The sequence below is a fragment of the Octodon degus genome, unplaced genomic scaffold (genome assembly GCF_000260255.1).
Source record: "Octodon degus isolate 3935 unplaced genomic scaffold, OctDeg1.0 scaffold00151, whole genome shotgun sequence".
NCBI lineage: Eukaryota > Metazoa > Chordata > Mammalia > Rodentia > Octodontidae > Octodon > Octodon degus.
Window position 1 is genome coordinate 5,811,679 of NW_004524727.1, and position 17,805 is coordinate 5,829,483.

At 41.7% G+C, this 17,805-nt stretch overlaps 2 protein-coding genes across 4 annotated transcripts in view; one reads left to right on the plus strand and one right to left on the minus strand.

The window, feature by feature from the left end:
• The window catches only part of Nbas (neuroblastoma amplified sequence), a 244,270-nt gene that overhangs the window by 18,359 nt on the left and 208,106 nt on the right, over positions 1-17,805 (minus strand). For 2 of the 3 annotated variants that reach the window (XM_023702419.1, XM_023702418.1), the window contains exons 47-48: positions 6,224-6,313; positions 3,803-3,998 (exon numbers count right to left, since the gene is read on the minus strand). In XM_023702419.1, coding sequence (XP_023558187.1) covers positions 3,803-3,998; positions 6,224-6,313 — 286 coding nt within the window. Of the gene's footprint in view, positions 1-3,802; positions 3,999-5,088; positions 5,916-6,223; positions 6,314-17,805 lie in introns of those variants that run through there. The other variant, XM_023702420.1, reaches the window with a different exon arrangement.
• On the plus strand, positions 11,034-13,042 carry LOC101587769 (eukaryotic translation initiation factor 2A-like). Its single transcript, XM_023702421.1, is given in 3 exon segments — positions 11,034-11,206; positions 11,372-12,304; positions 12,306-13,042. Coding segments are annotated over 3 exon segments (1,755 nt in total). The 3' UTR covers positions 12,955-13,042.

Consider the following 17,805-nt stretch of genomic DNA (forward strand, 5'->3'; position numbering starts at 1 on the left):
AAATGCAAATTAAAACAACATTGAGATATCATCTCACCCCAGAAAGAATGGCTATCATAAAGAAATCACCCAACAACAAATGTTGGAATGGCTATGGAGAAAAAGGAACTCTTCTCCACTGCTGGTGGGAATGTAGACTGGTGCAACCGTTATGGAAATCAGTGTGGAGGTTCCTTAGAAAAGTTGGACTGGAAATCCCATTTAAACCAGCAATTCCTCTACTGAGAATTTTCCCGGAGGATCTGAAAACATCATATCATAGGGATATATGTGTGCCTATGTTTATAGCAGCACAATTTCTGATAGCCAAATCTTGGAAACAACCAAGATGCCCATCACCTGAGGAATGTTTGAAAAAGATATGGTATTTTTACACAATGCAGTATTATTCAGCTATTAAGAATTATAAACTCGAAGCCTTTATATTGAAGTGGATGCCACTTGAAGATATGCTCATAAGTGAAATAAACGAGACACGTAAATATTGTATAGTTTCCCTACTATAAGAACTTAAAAGAAGAAACACAAATAGAAAGGTATAATACAAGTAAAAGGAAAGCAGGATCTCAAGTACTAACTAATCAAGACAGGGAAAGTAGAAGAGCTAGGAAACATGACAATGTCAAGCCATACAGTTATATGTAGAAGATGGGCAGGCAATGATCCTGAGAATCTCCGGAAGATTTTTGAATCTAGCAGTTAATTGGAAAAATTCTCACCCTGACTAACTATATATACTGATACCTGTGAACTAAGAATTGCACTGCAGACAGTAATCTATAATAGCAGTTTCATGCTTGGAGAGCCTGTCATTTCTTGTCTTCTGAATACGGGCTGCTTGTCATGACATACCAGTTGCTGCTGTGCTGTCTCTCAGGTAGATGACTGTTCAAAAAGAAGGGGATGGTGAATGAAGGCAAGAGACAGGAAAAGGAATATTGTGGGACTGTCCTGCTTCAAGGTTGTATATGATTAGATGTATGATTATGTGTAAACATAAGAATTATATGATTCTTTATGCCTATTTTAAAAAATATATTCTAATTTTTAAATGTTTTTTCATCATATTCTGTAGGGGCTTAAAGTTCAACATATCAATACTTGATGAAAATACCTGTTCCATGTTATGCCTAAGATGGTTAATATTCAGACAGATATTGAGGTTAAGCTTAACAGCCTAAGCTGTATGGTAGTTACAATAAGCTTGTCTTCTGGATGGGTAACAACCTAAGTTTACAGACCAAAATTAGAGAAAAAGGAGGGTCACAAGGAAAGCCAACATTTTGGCCCTAGCCTTTCAAGGTCAGTGAGGACTCAGGCCATAAGGGAACCTGTACTGTAACATCCTCTAACTCAGTGTTGTCCCAAATTTTCTGTTCAAGATTATGGAACCAAAGAGGAAAGTGATCGATGATGTAGAGTGTGCCTAAGGAGAGTCACATGGAAAGAAAACATTCTCTCAGGCTTTCACAGAGAGCACATGGGCCAAGCAATGGAGAGACCTGCTCAGCAGCTGCCACACAGTCACAGTCATTGCTATCATGTGAGGGAAGGTAAGGGAGAGGAATACAAAGGATGAGGGTTTGAGGTCACTTTTCTGAGTCTGAGGCCCCTACAAAATAGACTTTCTAGAGTCTGAGAGTTTGTGCCACCTCAAGGAAAACATGGGTGAAATGAGGAGCATAAGGAATAGGAGGCGTCAGCACAGACTTGACAGGTGAGTGAGGGAGACACAGCCAAGTCGGCCAGAAAGGTCTTGAGAAAGGAACTTGGCAGGACGAGCTCGGCCAGTTTTCAGAAAAAGTGAAGCTATGGCGAAACTATAACCTCAGAGATATTCAGAAACCATTGAGATGGGGGCTGGGAATACAGCTCAGCAGTACACTGCCTGCCTACCAAGCATGAGGTCCTGAGTTTGATTCCTAGTACAAAAACCAGACAGACCACTGAGATTATAGAAACTAACAATTCATTTTCCAAGCAACTGGACATGGAAAAAGCTTAAGACAAGTGACAGCGGGGACACTTCCTTGTGTAGAGCTTGGACCCAGGGGTTGAGTATGGGTTCCAGAGCTTCAGTGCGATAGGTCAGACTCTTTTCCTCGCTCCCACTGGATCCCCACATTTTCAGTCCACAGAGCTACATAACACAAGAGACACCAGCCTTCTGGTCCCGGCTGGCCCCAGCGTTCAAGGAAGAAGAAATTGAGTAAGGCTGAGCACTTGAACAGTAAGTCTATTAAGAAGGCTCGCCTATTTTAGGATGAGTCAGGACCAGAAGCTCCAAAGTGGAGTGAGTGAAGGCTCCCCTAGAGACAGGGATGCTACACCAGCCTCCACACCTGATGAGAAAACACACACACACCCTCCCCTGAGCATGTGCTTTACACTACAGCCTGCGACATCCGTGTTCTCAGGCTGCTCTGTAGCAGGGCCGACTGATCTCCAAAGCCTGGATGTGGAGCTTAGTGAGAGTACATTTTAGGTAACAGTGGCTCTTTCATTGTTATTCATTTCTGCAATCTTGCAAGAGTAAACAATTGTTGATAAATCCATCTTCTTTAGACTCTCAGTCTCTGTAGCTATAAAAAATAAATAACAGCATCTACCTTTTTTATTTCATAGAAGGAAATATAAAAATAGAAGACGACTGTGGGTGCTGAAGCATTTCATCCAGGGTACCAACTCTTGGAGCCTGTCGGTCCTAGCCATTTTTTTTCTCATTGCTGAGAGAAAATAACCAGTATCAATAAGCTAAAGGTCAGCTCACACTGTGCAGAGGTTTCAGTCCATAGTCAACTGGCTCTAAGGCAGGATGACATGGCAGAGGGACATCACAGAGGAGAAAGAGTTCACAGTAGCGCTGGCAAGAAAAAGCAAGCAGCCAGCCTCCCTTTCCCTTTTATCCCATTCAGGCTATAAGTCTACCGGTTGGTGCCACCACACCCCTATGGGGCTTCCATTTTCCATACCCAAAGGTATGCTAAAGTAATCCTCATACTATTTCAGTGACTGCATACCCTTAATCCATATTCACACCCCCCAGAGCCACCCACTTTTGAAAAGCCCCCACTGAGTGCATGAGGCTTGAGGGACATCCAGATACAGCTATAGTGCTATCTTTGGGGTGCACCTGTTTGCAATGTGAGCCGGGTTTCAAGAACCCCAGCCTTTCTTTCCTTGAGAACAAAACATCCCACTCCCTCCAGAGATGTGTATTTAAGCTCTGCACATAGGTCTGGGGACTCAGTGGGTTCAGAGGGAGGCCTATCCTGCCCCTGAGCTGCATGATAGTAGATAACAGTAGATTATTACACTCTCTGTGTACAGAAGTTCAGTGATGCCTGAAGGGGTCTGGGAGCACCCTGAGGCGCACCAAGGGCAGCACAGCGAAGATGTGACATTATACCTCTCACAATACCGGGAAGAAGGCAAGCCCTTCTTGCCCTGCACAGCTAGCCACCATAGGTAAGGGATTTTGTGAACAGTCCTAGTTGCTAAGAAGACAAAAGTCATAAAGGTGGGTGCATGAGACATGATTAGTACACACTTCTGTGATCAAACATACAAAGGAAACTTGATTGCTTGTACTCAGCTACTGACCTCCAACCAGTACTAACCTCTAACCACTGGTAGCAGGGAAACTTTCTGATGTTTTATTTGTTTGATAATACTGAGCACTGAACCTGACTACTACTCAGAACTACATTGTAGGCCAATCTGCACAGGCTGTACGTGAACCTGGATCCCTCTGCCTCAGCCTCCCAGAATGCTGGAATGACAGGTGTGCACCCCTCCTTACCTGCCTTCCAGGCCAGGCAGCCTTGAGTATAGCCTCCGTCCGGAAGAACACCAGCAGCCTGCTGTCCTCCTCCGTCAGGTGGCAGGACTGCTCCAAAACCTGCAGCACACGGACACGGGGCTGCACAGGGAGCGCCTCATCTGCACAGAAGGGCCGCAGCCACTCCAGCAGGTCCTCAGGGGTCACCAGCTGCTCCCTGTGAGGTGACAGTGAGGGAGGGTAGAAAGTCTCAAGGTCTCCTTAAGTGTTTGAATGAATGGGTACCTGCTTGCTGGGTGGCTTTATTTTGAGAGGAAAAGTACAGGTTTTTAAATGGCTTACAGCCACATTAGGCATTTAACAACTGTGTAAATGAGTGGATTTTATTTTACACAGTACCCTATTAAAAAGAGTTACATTAACTAGATAAATAACAAACATAAATCAGTATGTCCTCAGCTAGTGCATACACAATAAGCCTTACTTCTAGTTCATTTCAGTCATTTTACACATTGTCACTGCAGCCAACAGACATTATATCTCTGGCCCTGAGGAGGACAGGCCATCTGCAAGCAGCCCCAGTAGGTGATGCTGTGACCCACACCAATGGGCTGTGATTAGGGTTCACCCCTTGTTGCAGTATCCACTTTCACACCACCCTAAATGTAAAACATGAATGTATGGCTAGAACACAAGTGCAGTCTGAAGTCAGAAGGGCAAGGGGCTTGGCTCCTCAGCTGGTGTCTGCCTCCTTTTCTCTGTCCTGTGAGGGCTACCTAGGGCACTAACCTGCTTGATGACATGGCCTCAGATTACACCTGTGTGTGGCACAATGGTGATCTACCCTCCACCTGGGATCTGGATAAGGCACTCCATGATCCTGGTCTGGTTGTTACATCTCCACAAGGCTGTTTGCAATGAATCCCCCAAAACCGAGTCCCATACCAACTTAGCTAAAACCAAATTCCTAGGCTAACAGAATACATGTTTCAAACTCTGCAAGGGACAAAATTCTCCAATGCCCCTGAGTATGCCTCTTAGTATGTATTATATAATATACTTGTTGGGTGCTATTTTATGGTCATTTTTTAAAATTATTTATTTATTTATTTATTTGGTAGAGTCTTGCTATGCAGCTTGAACTCATAGTGATCCTCCTGTCTCAGCTTCCCATTGCTGGGATTATAGGCATGCACCACCATGCCCAGGTCTCAGTGGCCAGCATGACACAGGGCCAGCATGACATGCAGTACCAGGGATCAAACCCAGGATTCCTGCTAGGCAGGCACTTAGACACCTGAGCTATCTCCCCAGCCCTTTATGGCCATTTAAATTAAAAGACACTTCATTGTCCTTATTCAGGAATAAAGGAAATTATATGATGCAGACAACTGGCAGAAATAGAAATTTGCAAAGCTATTTGTTAAGTTCTCAACATTTATGAAAACCTGGAAGGAATGGTGAATAAGAAACACAAACGCACAATATTTGTGGGGCTTGTGTTCCTTGCAAGGTGACCAGACAGCTGGGGTCATGAAATGACCTCACTGTTCCCTGGCCTGTCCTTTCCCTGAACTCTGGACAGAGTCAGGACTGTCAGTGTCCCACTCCCTAGGTGAGCAGACGGAGGCCCGTGGATGTACAGCAAGCACCGTGCGCAGTGTGTGGCACATAGCGCACACTCAGTGGGAAGCAGCCGCTGTAGCCAGCATGGGCTCATGAGGCCAACCTCCAGGCAGCAGTCTCCACCTGGCTATGCCCCAGTTGTAGGACCACAGAAAGAGGGGCTGGAGCACTGACCTGTGGGATCCAGGTGCACAGAGTGAGTGCAGCAGGTGGGGGGAGCCTACAAGCCCCAGCCTGAACCCTAATAGTAGTACCATGCAGGTCCCCACACTGCAGCTCCCCTCACTACCCTGAGACTTGGGCGAGGTGGACACATCCTAGGGCGGTGGTACCAACCAAAGGCCTATGAGTGTAGCAGGCTGTTCATTTTGCTTTTAGGTTTTTGTTTTTTATTGTTTTGAGACTGGGCTGTGCAGTTCAAGCTGGACTTGAGCTTTCCATCTTCCTGCCTCAGCCTCTTGACTACTGGGTTTAAGGGTGTGCACCAACATGGCCAGTTTTTATAAAGCTTTTATTAAAAAGAAAGAAAGAAAGAAAGAAAGAAAGACAGACAGACAGACAGACAGACACGAAATACACAAACTCTAGAAACTGTTAAGCTAATGTAGTTAATTCGTACATGTTGACACTGTGCTGTTAGGGAACAGGTCTTGCTCCAGCTGCAGCCCAGTATGCAGGTGGGGCCACAGGCTTCAGACATGCAGCTCCCACCCTCACCCCAGGGTGCCCTCAGCCCTCACGTGCCAATGCTGCCCACACCACTCAGCCCAGAGGCCTAGAGACCTGGTCCAAGAGAGGTGACTACGCCTGCCTTACCCCATGTCAGCACTGGCATGCACAGCTGCCACCACGCCTTCCAGGACCTGGAGTGGGTCCCTCATCCCAGTGAGGTCAGCACTGCCTCCACTGTGGGGAGAAATAGAGGCCCAAGTCAGTACAATGGTTTGTGCACAGAGGCACCCTGTATGTTCATACAGCAGATGGACCAGCTGGAGCAAGGTCTGGTCTACACCGGCTGCTTGTGTGGTGAGTGTCTACAGGAAGACCAAGTCCAGAGGAAGGGCAGAAGGCATGCAATGCAGCCACCTCCACCTGCAGGGAGCCCCCAGTCTTTCTTGTCAGGAACAGCACAACCTGCTTGTATACAGTCATCAAAGACGTCCACTCAGAAGCCCAAGCCCAGGCCCACCGAGTGTGTGGGAGAGCTTATGGCTACCCTGCTCTCGCAGGACCTCTCCAGTCCAAACCCAGGCACGACTCGTGAGTGAGACCTTCGGCTGCACCCTTGGGACCCCCCACTACTCCGGAGCACAGGCCACCCCACAATGGCCCAGTGAGTGAGAACTTCTGCTGCGTTCTCGGGAACCCTATCCAGCCCAAACCCAGGTCGGGCAAGAGTGTGGGAAAGCTTCCCCTCTCCCCTATGCCCCCTTGTCCCCTTCAGTCCCAGATCAGGCCTGACATAGAGGTCTGGGGTGAAACTCTGCAGCTGCAGTCCCTGTAGAGAGAGTAGGGGACAGAACCACCCAGCCAGTCTAGGTGCAGAACATCTTCCCAGAGGGCCACAAGAGGTTCTCTCCCAAGGGCTGAAGCAGGAAGGAGTTGAGCACAGCAGCCAGACCAAAGCCAGGCACAGCTGGATAATTTCAAACTTTGTAGATCTGCACCCAAATTTCAGTAGGTGCTAAGTTATAACTGCACCAAAGCTCTATCGCAAAGGTCAGAGGACAGTGCTACACAAAATGACGAGAATGAGCAAAATGCAATCTCAGACCCCATGCCCACCCATAACAAGTGCAGAGGACACTAGAACAGAAGAAAATGGGAATCACAAAGCAGAAATCAATGAATCAATAGCATCTGAAATAAAGAAAAAACTGCAAAAAGTTATAGACGAACTGAGATCAAAAATTTAAAGTGTCTGAAATAACCGCATCTGAAGTGAAGAATCAAATGCAGAAACATGGAGGAAACTGGATCTGAAAAAAACTGCAGTAAAACAATAACTGCTTCTAAAGAAGACATTGATTAAAAAAAAAAATAGAGGAGATTAGAAAAATGATGGATTCCTTCAATAAGCAATACAGGAAAGAAACAGATCACTTGAAGCAGAGTCAAAGAGATATAGAAGAACTTAAAATCTCAATCACAAGCTTGCAAAACCGTTTAAGTGAAAGTGAAGACAGAGTTTCAGATCCTGAAGACGCTGGTGCAGCTAGTGAAAAGGTAAGAAAGTATCTCTTAAAAACAACTAGGATGCAGGAAAGAATAATCCATCACCTGCAGGATGATGCAAAGGTGAACAATGTGAGACTAATAGGTATCAAAGAGAAAGAAAGAGTCAATACAAATGATATTAAAAAAATATGGGGCAGAGGAGATGGCTCAGTAGAATAATCGCTTCCCTGGCAAGGGCAAAGGCCTGCGTTCAATCCCCGGTTCTGCCAAAAAAAATTTAGGGGCCAGGGAGATGGCTCAGTAGAATAAGTGCTTCCCTGGCAAGCACAAGGGTCTGAGTTCTATGCCTGGTTCCACAAAATAAATAAATAAATAAATAAACAAACAAACAAACAAACAAACAAACAATATTGTTTGAGGCCGGGGAGATAGCTCAGTAGTATAAGCACTTGCCTGGCAAGCTCAAGGTCCTGAGTTCAACCCCCAGTTTGAAAAAAAAAAAAAAAAAGAAAGAAAGAAAGAATATCAAAAATATGGGCAGAAGTAATAGCAGAAAACTTCCCAAATATGAGGAAACAATCTGACATCCAGGTAACTGAAGCATACAGAATGCCAAACAACTTCAACCCAATTAAAAACACACAGTTGAGACATATAATAATCAAGATCCCAGAAATCCAGCTCAAGAATAATATACTGGAAGCTGCTAGAGAAAAGAAGCAGATTACATTCAAAGGAAAACCCATCAGAATTACAGCCAACTTCTCTCTTTATAAATCATGAAGGCAAGAAGAGCATGGAGCAGAGTACTCCAAGTCCTCTATGAAAACAAATTCCAGCCCAGACTACTCTATCCTGCAAAACTCTCTTTCAAGTTTGATGGAGAAGTAAAATATTTCCATGACAAAGAACAGTTAAAGAATTTTACGATGACAAAGCCAACCCTACACAGACGACTTGAAAGATGTTCTAGAGAGGGACCAAAATGATCGGAATTCCACCAATGAGAACAGAAGGAACCAACTAAATAGGGCAAACAATTAAAAACGGGAGAAAAAGTAGTAAACAACAACAGGTAAATAACATGTTGATTGTAAGTCCATACGTCTCAATTATAACCATCAATGTAAATGGACTCAATTCACCAACTGAAAGAAACAAACTGGCACAGTGGATTGAGAAACAAAATCCAACAATCTGCTATACACAAGAAACAGACTTAACTTATAAAGACATTCATAGGCTGAAAGTCAAAGGATGGAAAACAACACTACACACCTCAGCATCTAAGAAAAAAGCAGGGGTAGCAATCCTATTCTCAGACAGTCTCAACTTCAAACCAAGAATGTTCAAGTGAAATAAAGAAGGCCACTATATAATGGTTAGGGAAAATTCAAGAGGAAGAGGTAACACTCATAAATATGTATGCACCTAACACGGGAGCACCCAACGATATAAGACAAATCTTAATGGATATGAAAAGTCTAATATCCAATACCACAATCTTAACAGGAGACCTTAACACCCCTTTATCCCAAAGAGACAGGTAAAGCAGACAAAAAACTAGGAAAGAAGTAGCAGAACTGAACCAGAGCTTGGAACAAATGGACTTAGGGGACATATACAGTGTTCCATCCAAAAACAGCTGAATACACATTCTTTTCAGCTGCACATGGGTCATTTTCTAAAACAGACCATATACTAGTCCATAGGTCATGCTTAAGTATATGCAAGAAAACAGAAATTATCCCATGCATACTGTCTGACCACAGTGCAATGAAACTGGAAATAAATGGCAAAAGAAACCAGAAAAAAAACCCTAAATACAAGGAAATTAAACAAAACTCTACTACGCAACCAATGGGTCACAGATGAAATTAAACAAGAAATTAAGACAATTCAATGAAAATTCAAGCACAACATATCGGAACTTATGGGATGTGATGAAAGCAGTTCTCAGAGGGAAACTTATACCTATGAACTCACACATTAGGAAAACAAAACAGGAACAAATAAACACCTTATATTGCACCTCCAACATCTAGAAAAGGAAGAGCAAACCAAACTAAGAGTCCAAAGATGGGAAGAAATCATGAAGAGTAGAGCAGAAATTAATTCAATTGAGATGAAGAAAACAGTTCAAAAAATTAACAAATCAAAAGGCTGGTTCTTTAAAAGATTAAATAAAATTGATAAACCTTTCATCTAAAAGAAGAAAGAAAAAATTCAAATACAAGCAATAAGGCATGAAAAGGGTGTAATTAACACAGACCCAGTGGAAATCCAGAAGATTATCAATAGCTACTTTGAGAATCTTTACTTTCACACAATACAAGACACAGAAGAAATAGACAGATTTCTAGAAAGGTACAAATTACAAAAACTGAATCAAGAAGATATAACCACTCTCAATAACCCAGTAACAGCCAATGAAACATGAAATGTAATAAAAAAAAAAACCTACCAACACAGAAAAGTGCAGGTCCTGATGGATTCACAGCTGAATTCTACAAGAAATTTATGGACTTTATAATTATCCTCAAACTCTGCAATGAAATTGAAAAGGAAGCAATCTTCCCAAAATCATTCCTGGAGGTATTATACTGACACCAAAACCAGAGAAAGATGCAAATAAAAAAGAGAACTACAGGCCAATCTCCCTAATAAACATAGATGCAAAAATCCTCATTAAAATCCTAGCAAACAGAATACAGCAAATCATCAAGATGATCATACACCATGACCAGGTAGGATTCATCCAGGCATGCAAGGATGGTTCAATATACACAAATCTATAAATGTAATACATTATATCAATAGAGCCAAATCTAAAAACCACATGATCATTTCAATTGATGCAGAAAAGGCTTTTGACAAAGTCCAACACTCATTCATGTTCAAAGTCCTACAGAAAACTGGAATAGATGGCCTCTACTTCAATATGATAAAAGCCATCTATAACAACACAACAGCTAACATACTTCTAAATGGGGAAAAATTGAAATCTTTTACTCTCAGATCTGGTACAAGACAAGGATGTCTTCTATCACCCCATTCAATATAGTTCTAGAATCATTAGCTACAGCCATTAGACAAGAGAGAGAAATAAAAGGAGTAAGAATAGGTAAAGAAGAAGTTAAATTGTTATTATTTGCAGATGACATGATACTTTACTTGGAAGACCCAAAAAACTCCACCAAGAAGCTACTAGAATTGATACACAAATTCAGTAGCATAGCAGGATACAAAGTCAATACCCAAAAGTCAACAGCATTTCTCTACACAGATAACAAACACACTGAGAGAGAAATTAAACAAACAATACCTTTTACAATAGCACTGAGGAAAATGAAATATCTTGGAATTAATCTAAATAAGAAAGTCAAAGATCTTTTCAAGGAAAATTACAATAATCTTAAAAAAGAAATCGTACTTTTTCCGGGATAAGATGGCGCCCTCCACGCCACTGTTGACAGTAAGAGGATCAGAGGGACTGTACATGGTGAATGGCCCACCACATTTTACAGAAAGCACTGTATTTCCAAGGGAATCTGGGAAAAACTGCAAAATGTATACCTTTAGTAAGGATGGGACCTTGTTTGCCTGGGGCAATGGAGAAAATTGCAGGTGTTTCTAGGATATTTTCTAAAGCTAAAGGAAAGTTGATTTTTATGAAAAAAAAAGAAAGATTTGGATTTATATCTGAAAAGAGGTGTGAATATTTTGCTTAGCACTGGCTATTAGAAAACGATGTTTTATTGCTGAAGTAATTTCTTTTGAAACCAGAGTAAATATTATCAATGTCACTAACAAGAGACTACTGCACTCCTTTGACCTCCCAAAGACAGTTTGCCTGGAATTCTCACCCAAAAACACTATCCTGGCAACGTGGCAGCCTTATACTACTTCTAAAGATGGCACGGCTGGGGCACCCAACCTACAGCTTTATGATGGGAACACTGGGACATGTTTGAAATCTTTTGTACAGAAAAAAGCACAAAATTGGTGTCCATCTTGGTCAGAAGATGAAATCATTTGTGCCTGAAATGTTAACAATGAAGTTCGCTTCTTTGAAAACAATGATTTTAACACAATTGCAAATAAATTGCATTTGCAAAAAATTAATGATTTTGTCTTATCACCTGGATCCCAACCATACAAGGTGGCTGTATATGTCCCAGGAAGCAAAGGTGCACCTTCATTCGTTAGATTATACCAGTACCCCAACTTTGCTGGGCCACATGCAGCTTTAGCCAATAAGAGTTTCTTTAAAGCTGATAAGGTTACAATGCTGTGGAATAAAAAGGCTACTGCTGTGTTGGTAATAGCTAGTACAGAAGTTGACAAGACAGGAGCTTCCTACTATGGAGAACAAACACTTCACTACATTGCAACAAATGGAGAAAGTGCCATAGTGCAATTACCAAAAAATGGCCCCATTTATGATGTAGTTTGGAATTCTAGCTCAACCAAGTTTTGTGCTGTCTATGGTTTTATGCCTGCCAAAGCAACAATTTTCAATTTGAAATGTGATCCTGTGTTTGACTTCGGAACTGGTCCTCGCAATGCAGCCTACTATAGCCCTCATGGACATATATTAGTACTAGCTGGATTTGGAAATCTGAGGGGACAAATGGAAGTGTGGGATGTTAAGAAATACAAGCTTATTTCTAAGCCAGTAGCTTCTGATTTTACATATTTCGCCTGGTGTCCAGATGGAGCATATCTTAACAGCCACTTGTGCTCCCAGGTTACGTGTTAATAATGGGTACAAAATTTGGCATTATACCAGCTCTGTCTTGCACAAGTATGATGCCCCATCAAATGGAGAATTGTGGCAGGTTTCCTGGCAGCCATTCTTGGATGAAATGTTTCCAGCAAAAACAATAATGTACCAAGCAGTTCCAAGTGACATACCCAGTGAAGAGCCTAAAGTTGCAACAGCTTACAGACCCCCAGCTTTACAAAATAAACCAGTTACCAATTTCAAATTGCATGAGGAAGAACCACCCCAGAATATGAAACCACAACCAGGTCATGATAAACCATTATCGAAAACAGCCCTTAAAAATCAAAAGAAACATGAAGCCAAGAAAGCTGCAAAGCAAGAAGCAAGAAGTGACAAGACTTCAGATGTGGCACCAGCTCCTGCTCCACAGAGTCTACCACAGAACACTATCTCACAGTCAGCTTCCGGTGACCCTGAAGTAGACAAAAAAATCAAAAATTTGAAGAAGAAACTGAAAACAATAGAACAACTAAAAGAACAAGCAGCTGCTGAAAAACAACTAGAAAAAAACCAGTTGGAGAAAATTCAAAAAGAGACAGCCATTCTCCAAGAGTTGGAAGATTTGGAATTGGGTATTTAAAAATTCACTGAAAGCAAATCAACACAAGCATTTCTGTTAAGCCTATTGGTGTACCTGAAACAACTGTGAGCCTACATTAAATGCTGGCCTAAAGTTTTAACCATTTATCCAAGATTCTGCATATGTATGAAATTATTTAACAGCTGTTTGTTGACATTATATCCTGTATTATGTCAGTACATAGTAAAGAAATGCCTGAATTTTCAGTTAAGCTAGACAGATTAAGAGATACTAATTTTTAACTGGAAACAGTATTTGCTATGTAAATGATTAAAAACATTTTAAATTTGTAAAAAATAAAAAAAAAAATTAAAAAAAAAGAGATCGTAGAGGATTTCAGAAAATGGAAAGATATTCCATGCTCCTGGATAGGAAAAACCAACATTGTGAAGATGACCATACTCCCAAAATTGCTGTACCAATTTAATGCAATCCCTATCAAACTACCACCAACATATCTCACGGACCTAGAGAAATCATTCCTAAAATTCATCTGGAACCACAGAAGACTTAGAATAGCAAAGGCTATCCTGGGCAACAAAGACAAGGCAGGAGGCATTATAATTCCTGAATTGAAATTATATTCCAAAGCTATTGTGATAAAATCAGGCTGGCACCGGCAACAAAATAGACCTAAGGAGCAATGGAATAGATTAGAAAATGCAGAAGCCCCTATGAACACATTCAGCCGCCTTATCTTTGACAAAGGGACGAAACACGCTTAATGGAAGAAAGATAGCCTCTTTAACAAATGGTGCTGGAAAAACTGGCTCTCTACATGCCGAAAACTAAAACTTGACCCAGGTTTATCACCATGCATAAGCTCAAGTCAAAATGGATTAAAGATCTAAACATTAACAGAGAAACACTAAATCTCCTGCAAGACAAAGTAGAAAGAACTCTTGAAGACACAGGGTTAGGCAAAGACTTCATAAACAAAAATCAAATCGCACGGGTAACACTTGAAAGAATTAACAACTGGGACCTCCTCTTATTGCTAAGTTTGTGCACATAAAAAGAAATTACCAACAAAGTGAAAAGAAAACCCACAAATTTGGAAAAAAACCTTGACTAATAAGCACTCAAAGGTCTGCTCTCTAGAATTTATAAAGAACTAACATTAGGGCCCCTAAATTTAAAGACCCAATCCAGAAATGGGCATCCAAGATGAATACACACTTCTCAGAGGACAAAGTTAAAGAATCAAATAAATATATGAAAAAATGCTCCACATCGCTAGCCATCCATGAAATGCAAATTAAAACAACACTGAGATACCATCTCACCCCACAAAGAATGGTTATCATAAAGAAATCAACCAACAAGAAATGTTGGAGGGCTGTGGGGAAAAAGGAACCCTTCTCCACTGCTGGTGGGAATGTAGACTGGTACAACCATTATGGAAATCAGTGTGGAGACTCCTTCAAAAACTAGTACTGGAAATCCCATTCAAACCAGCTATCCCCCTACTTGGAATTTTCCCAGAGGAACTGAAATGTCATATCATAGTGATATATGTGTACCTATGTTTATAGCAGCACAATTTGTGATAGCCAAATCTTGGAAACAACCAAGATGCCCATCACCTGAGGAATGGATGAAAAAGATGTGGTATTTTTATACATTGGACTACTACTCAGCTATAAAGAATGATAAACTTGAAGCTTTTATATATAAGTGGATGCCACTTGAAGATATACTCATAAGTGAAATAAACCAGACCCACATGTATAAATATCATATAGTCTCCTTAGTATAAGAACTTAAAGGAAAAAATGAAAATAGAAAGGCATAATACAATTAAAAGGAAAGTGAGAATTTGAGGATTAGTGAACAAAGAGAGGGCAAGGAGAAAAGCTAGAAAACATGACAGGGGCAAAGTCATACATTTATATGCACAAGAAGGGAAAGGCAATGGTCCTGAGAATCTTCAGCATGTTTTTGAAAATAGCAGTTAATTGGTAGGTTTCTCACCCTGACTATATATGCTGATATCTGTGAACAAAACAACTGCACTGAAGAAAGCAATATGTAATGGTTGTGTCATGCTTGGAATGCCTGTTATTCTGGTCTTCTAATTACATACTGTTTGTCATGACATACCAATTATGGCCATACTGTCTCTCAACTAAAGGCTTGTTTAAAAAAAAAAAGTAATAAATGAAAACATGAGACAAAAAAGTCACAGGACTGTCCTGCTACAAGGCTGTATATTGTTAGATTTCTAAATTTCTGTGAAAAAAATATGTAAATGCTTATTGTTATTCTTTTTAAATATTTGTTTATCTTTTTAATCTTTTTTCTTCATATTCTGGAGTGACTTGAAGTTTAACATATCAATACTTGATGGAAAATACCTGTTCCATGCTATGTCTAAGATGTTTGATATTCAGACAGATAGTGAGGTTAAGCTCAACTGCCTATGTTATAGGGTAATAATATCATTAAGCTTCTCTTCTGGAGGGTTAACAACTTAAGTTTGCAGACAAAAAATTAAAGAAAAAGAAGGGCTACAAGGACAGCCAACATTTTGGCCCTAGTCTTTCAAGGTCAGTAAGGACTCAGGCCATAAGGGAACCTGTACTGTAACATTCTCTAACTCAGTGTTGTCCCAAATTTTCTGTTCAAGGAGAATTTGGGGCCACAGAGGAAAGTGATTGATGATGTACAGTATGCCTAAGGAGAGTCACATGGAGAGAAAACATTCTCTCAAGCTTTCACAGAGAGCAAATTGGTCAAACAATGGCCTTGACTCATCCACATGGCTGACACTGACAAAGGTTCTGCAAACTGCTATACAGGGTTTCAGGATAAATCCTGAGGGGATTTGACTGACCTTGGCAGATACAAAAGTTAATTTCTTGTTATGTAGGTCTTGCTCTTTCTTGTTCTTAACCATCCAGCAGAAAAGTATGAAAATGAAGTATAAAAAGTAAAGCCATATTAATATGATGAGCTGTAAAATGCTCAGGTCAACAACTTCGAACATTAACAATCTTATGGAAAACCCACTACTATTATGGACTATTGGACTATATTGGGATATTTTGCTGAATTCATGCACCTACAGTATTTAAATGACAATGGAATGCCCTTCTCTGACAAAACTAACCAAAAAAGGGGGATACAAATGAACAACCATTTTGTATCTGTATACTCAAAATAGGATAGATATACAGCTCCGTTCTCTTAAGTCAATGAATAGAGAGGTTTCCTCTAGTAGCGTTTGAGACAGGATATCAGGTCTGCATCTTGTACAATGAATAACCACTAAAACCACTAAGACAACAATATGAAATGTATTAATTATTAAAAATGTACTAGTAATTGGTTGTGAAACTGTGTCATTGCTATTTGTTTCTCAATAAAAATATTAAAAAAGAAAAAAAAAAAAGATGTGCACTCAGCGTTAACCATTAAGCATTAGAGATGGCACAACCCAAAGGCACCAGCTGCACTCTATCTTAAAATCCTATTTGTGACTTACTAGGCACTGGGCCTGTGTCCCTACAGCTCAGAGACCAGCACTACCATCAAGTCCCTATCTAGCAGATTCTGGAAACACAGAGAGGAAAAGGCAGATGCCTGTAGTGCGTGACTTAAAGCACTGGTGGCACCCAGGCCTGTGTCACTCAGACGTGAAGGTGCCACCCCACCATCCACAGCACTTTCTTTCCTCTGGGGAAGAGGCAACCAAGCTCTTCCAGCGCAGTCTCCTCCCTGCCGAGCACACAACTTCGTGGAGCAGCACCGGTGTCTGCTGGAGATGGGGTGGAAAGAAGCATCAGCCATGCCACAAGCGTGGAGGTGCTACTGCTCTGTTATCTTATTTACTTGTGACAATAGCCAATATTTAGGAAATGAACTGAAACCATAAAAATTCTAATGTTTACTTCTGCAAACTTCACATGAAGCAGGCTATGTGTGCCATCACTTGTCAGAGGGCCTCTTACAACAGCAGCGAAAAGCCAGGTCAAGCCACTAAGCAAACAAAGCTTTCCTAACTTGGCAGTACTGTTTCTCAAAAAAGTTGTCCTATTTTATGCCTGTCCATGTCTGTAAAATTACCAGCTCCCTCAGCGCACTGAGGTAAAAGTATGAAGTTAGGGAAACTAAACTGAGGAAGGCTCATTTGATTTCTGTTTGGCTGCAGGACACTGACCAGCATCTGATCATGAAGTTGCTCAAGAGCAACAAAGAACAGCAAAGAACCTTAAAGGAGAATAAGCTAAACACAACGGAACCCTGGAGCTTAACTGCATATCACCTGCCAGCCTCAGTCCTCCTGTTCTGATCCCCTCTGGGCTTGTAGCAAAGTGGCCTGGGTGTGTCTTCCGCCCTGCAGGCGAGCCTTGACAGCGCCCAACCTCCTCCCAGAGCCAGAGACTGTGCCTGCCCAGGCACTGCCAAAGTGGCCTACTGCCTCCTGGACCCTGCTCCCAGGAAGGGCACTAGGAAAGGTGAGGAAAGTCCACCCTTCTCCGGGCTCCCTGTGCCCCTTTGCCTCACTAGCCTACCTTCCCTCCACCACTGCATCTCTGAGAGGCAGAAGAGGCTGACAGGCAGGGAGTCCTCCCACACAGCCTGTGATAGCCCAGGGTGAGACAGTCTCAGCTCTCCTTCAAGGTATTCTGAAACATAAAGCCTTAGAAAATCCTAAAATTGCCCTGTCAAGTAGCTGACAAGGTCAAATGCTTCTCCATCCTGACCTGGATTTGACACCATGGCAACCATGAGGTCTGTGTCAAGATGGGCAAACAGGGGGCTGGAGAGATGGCTCAGTGGTCTAAAGCACCTACTTAGAACAAGCTTAGCAAAAGCATCAGGGACCGCGGTTCAATCCCCCAGCAC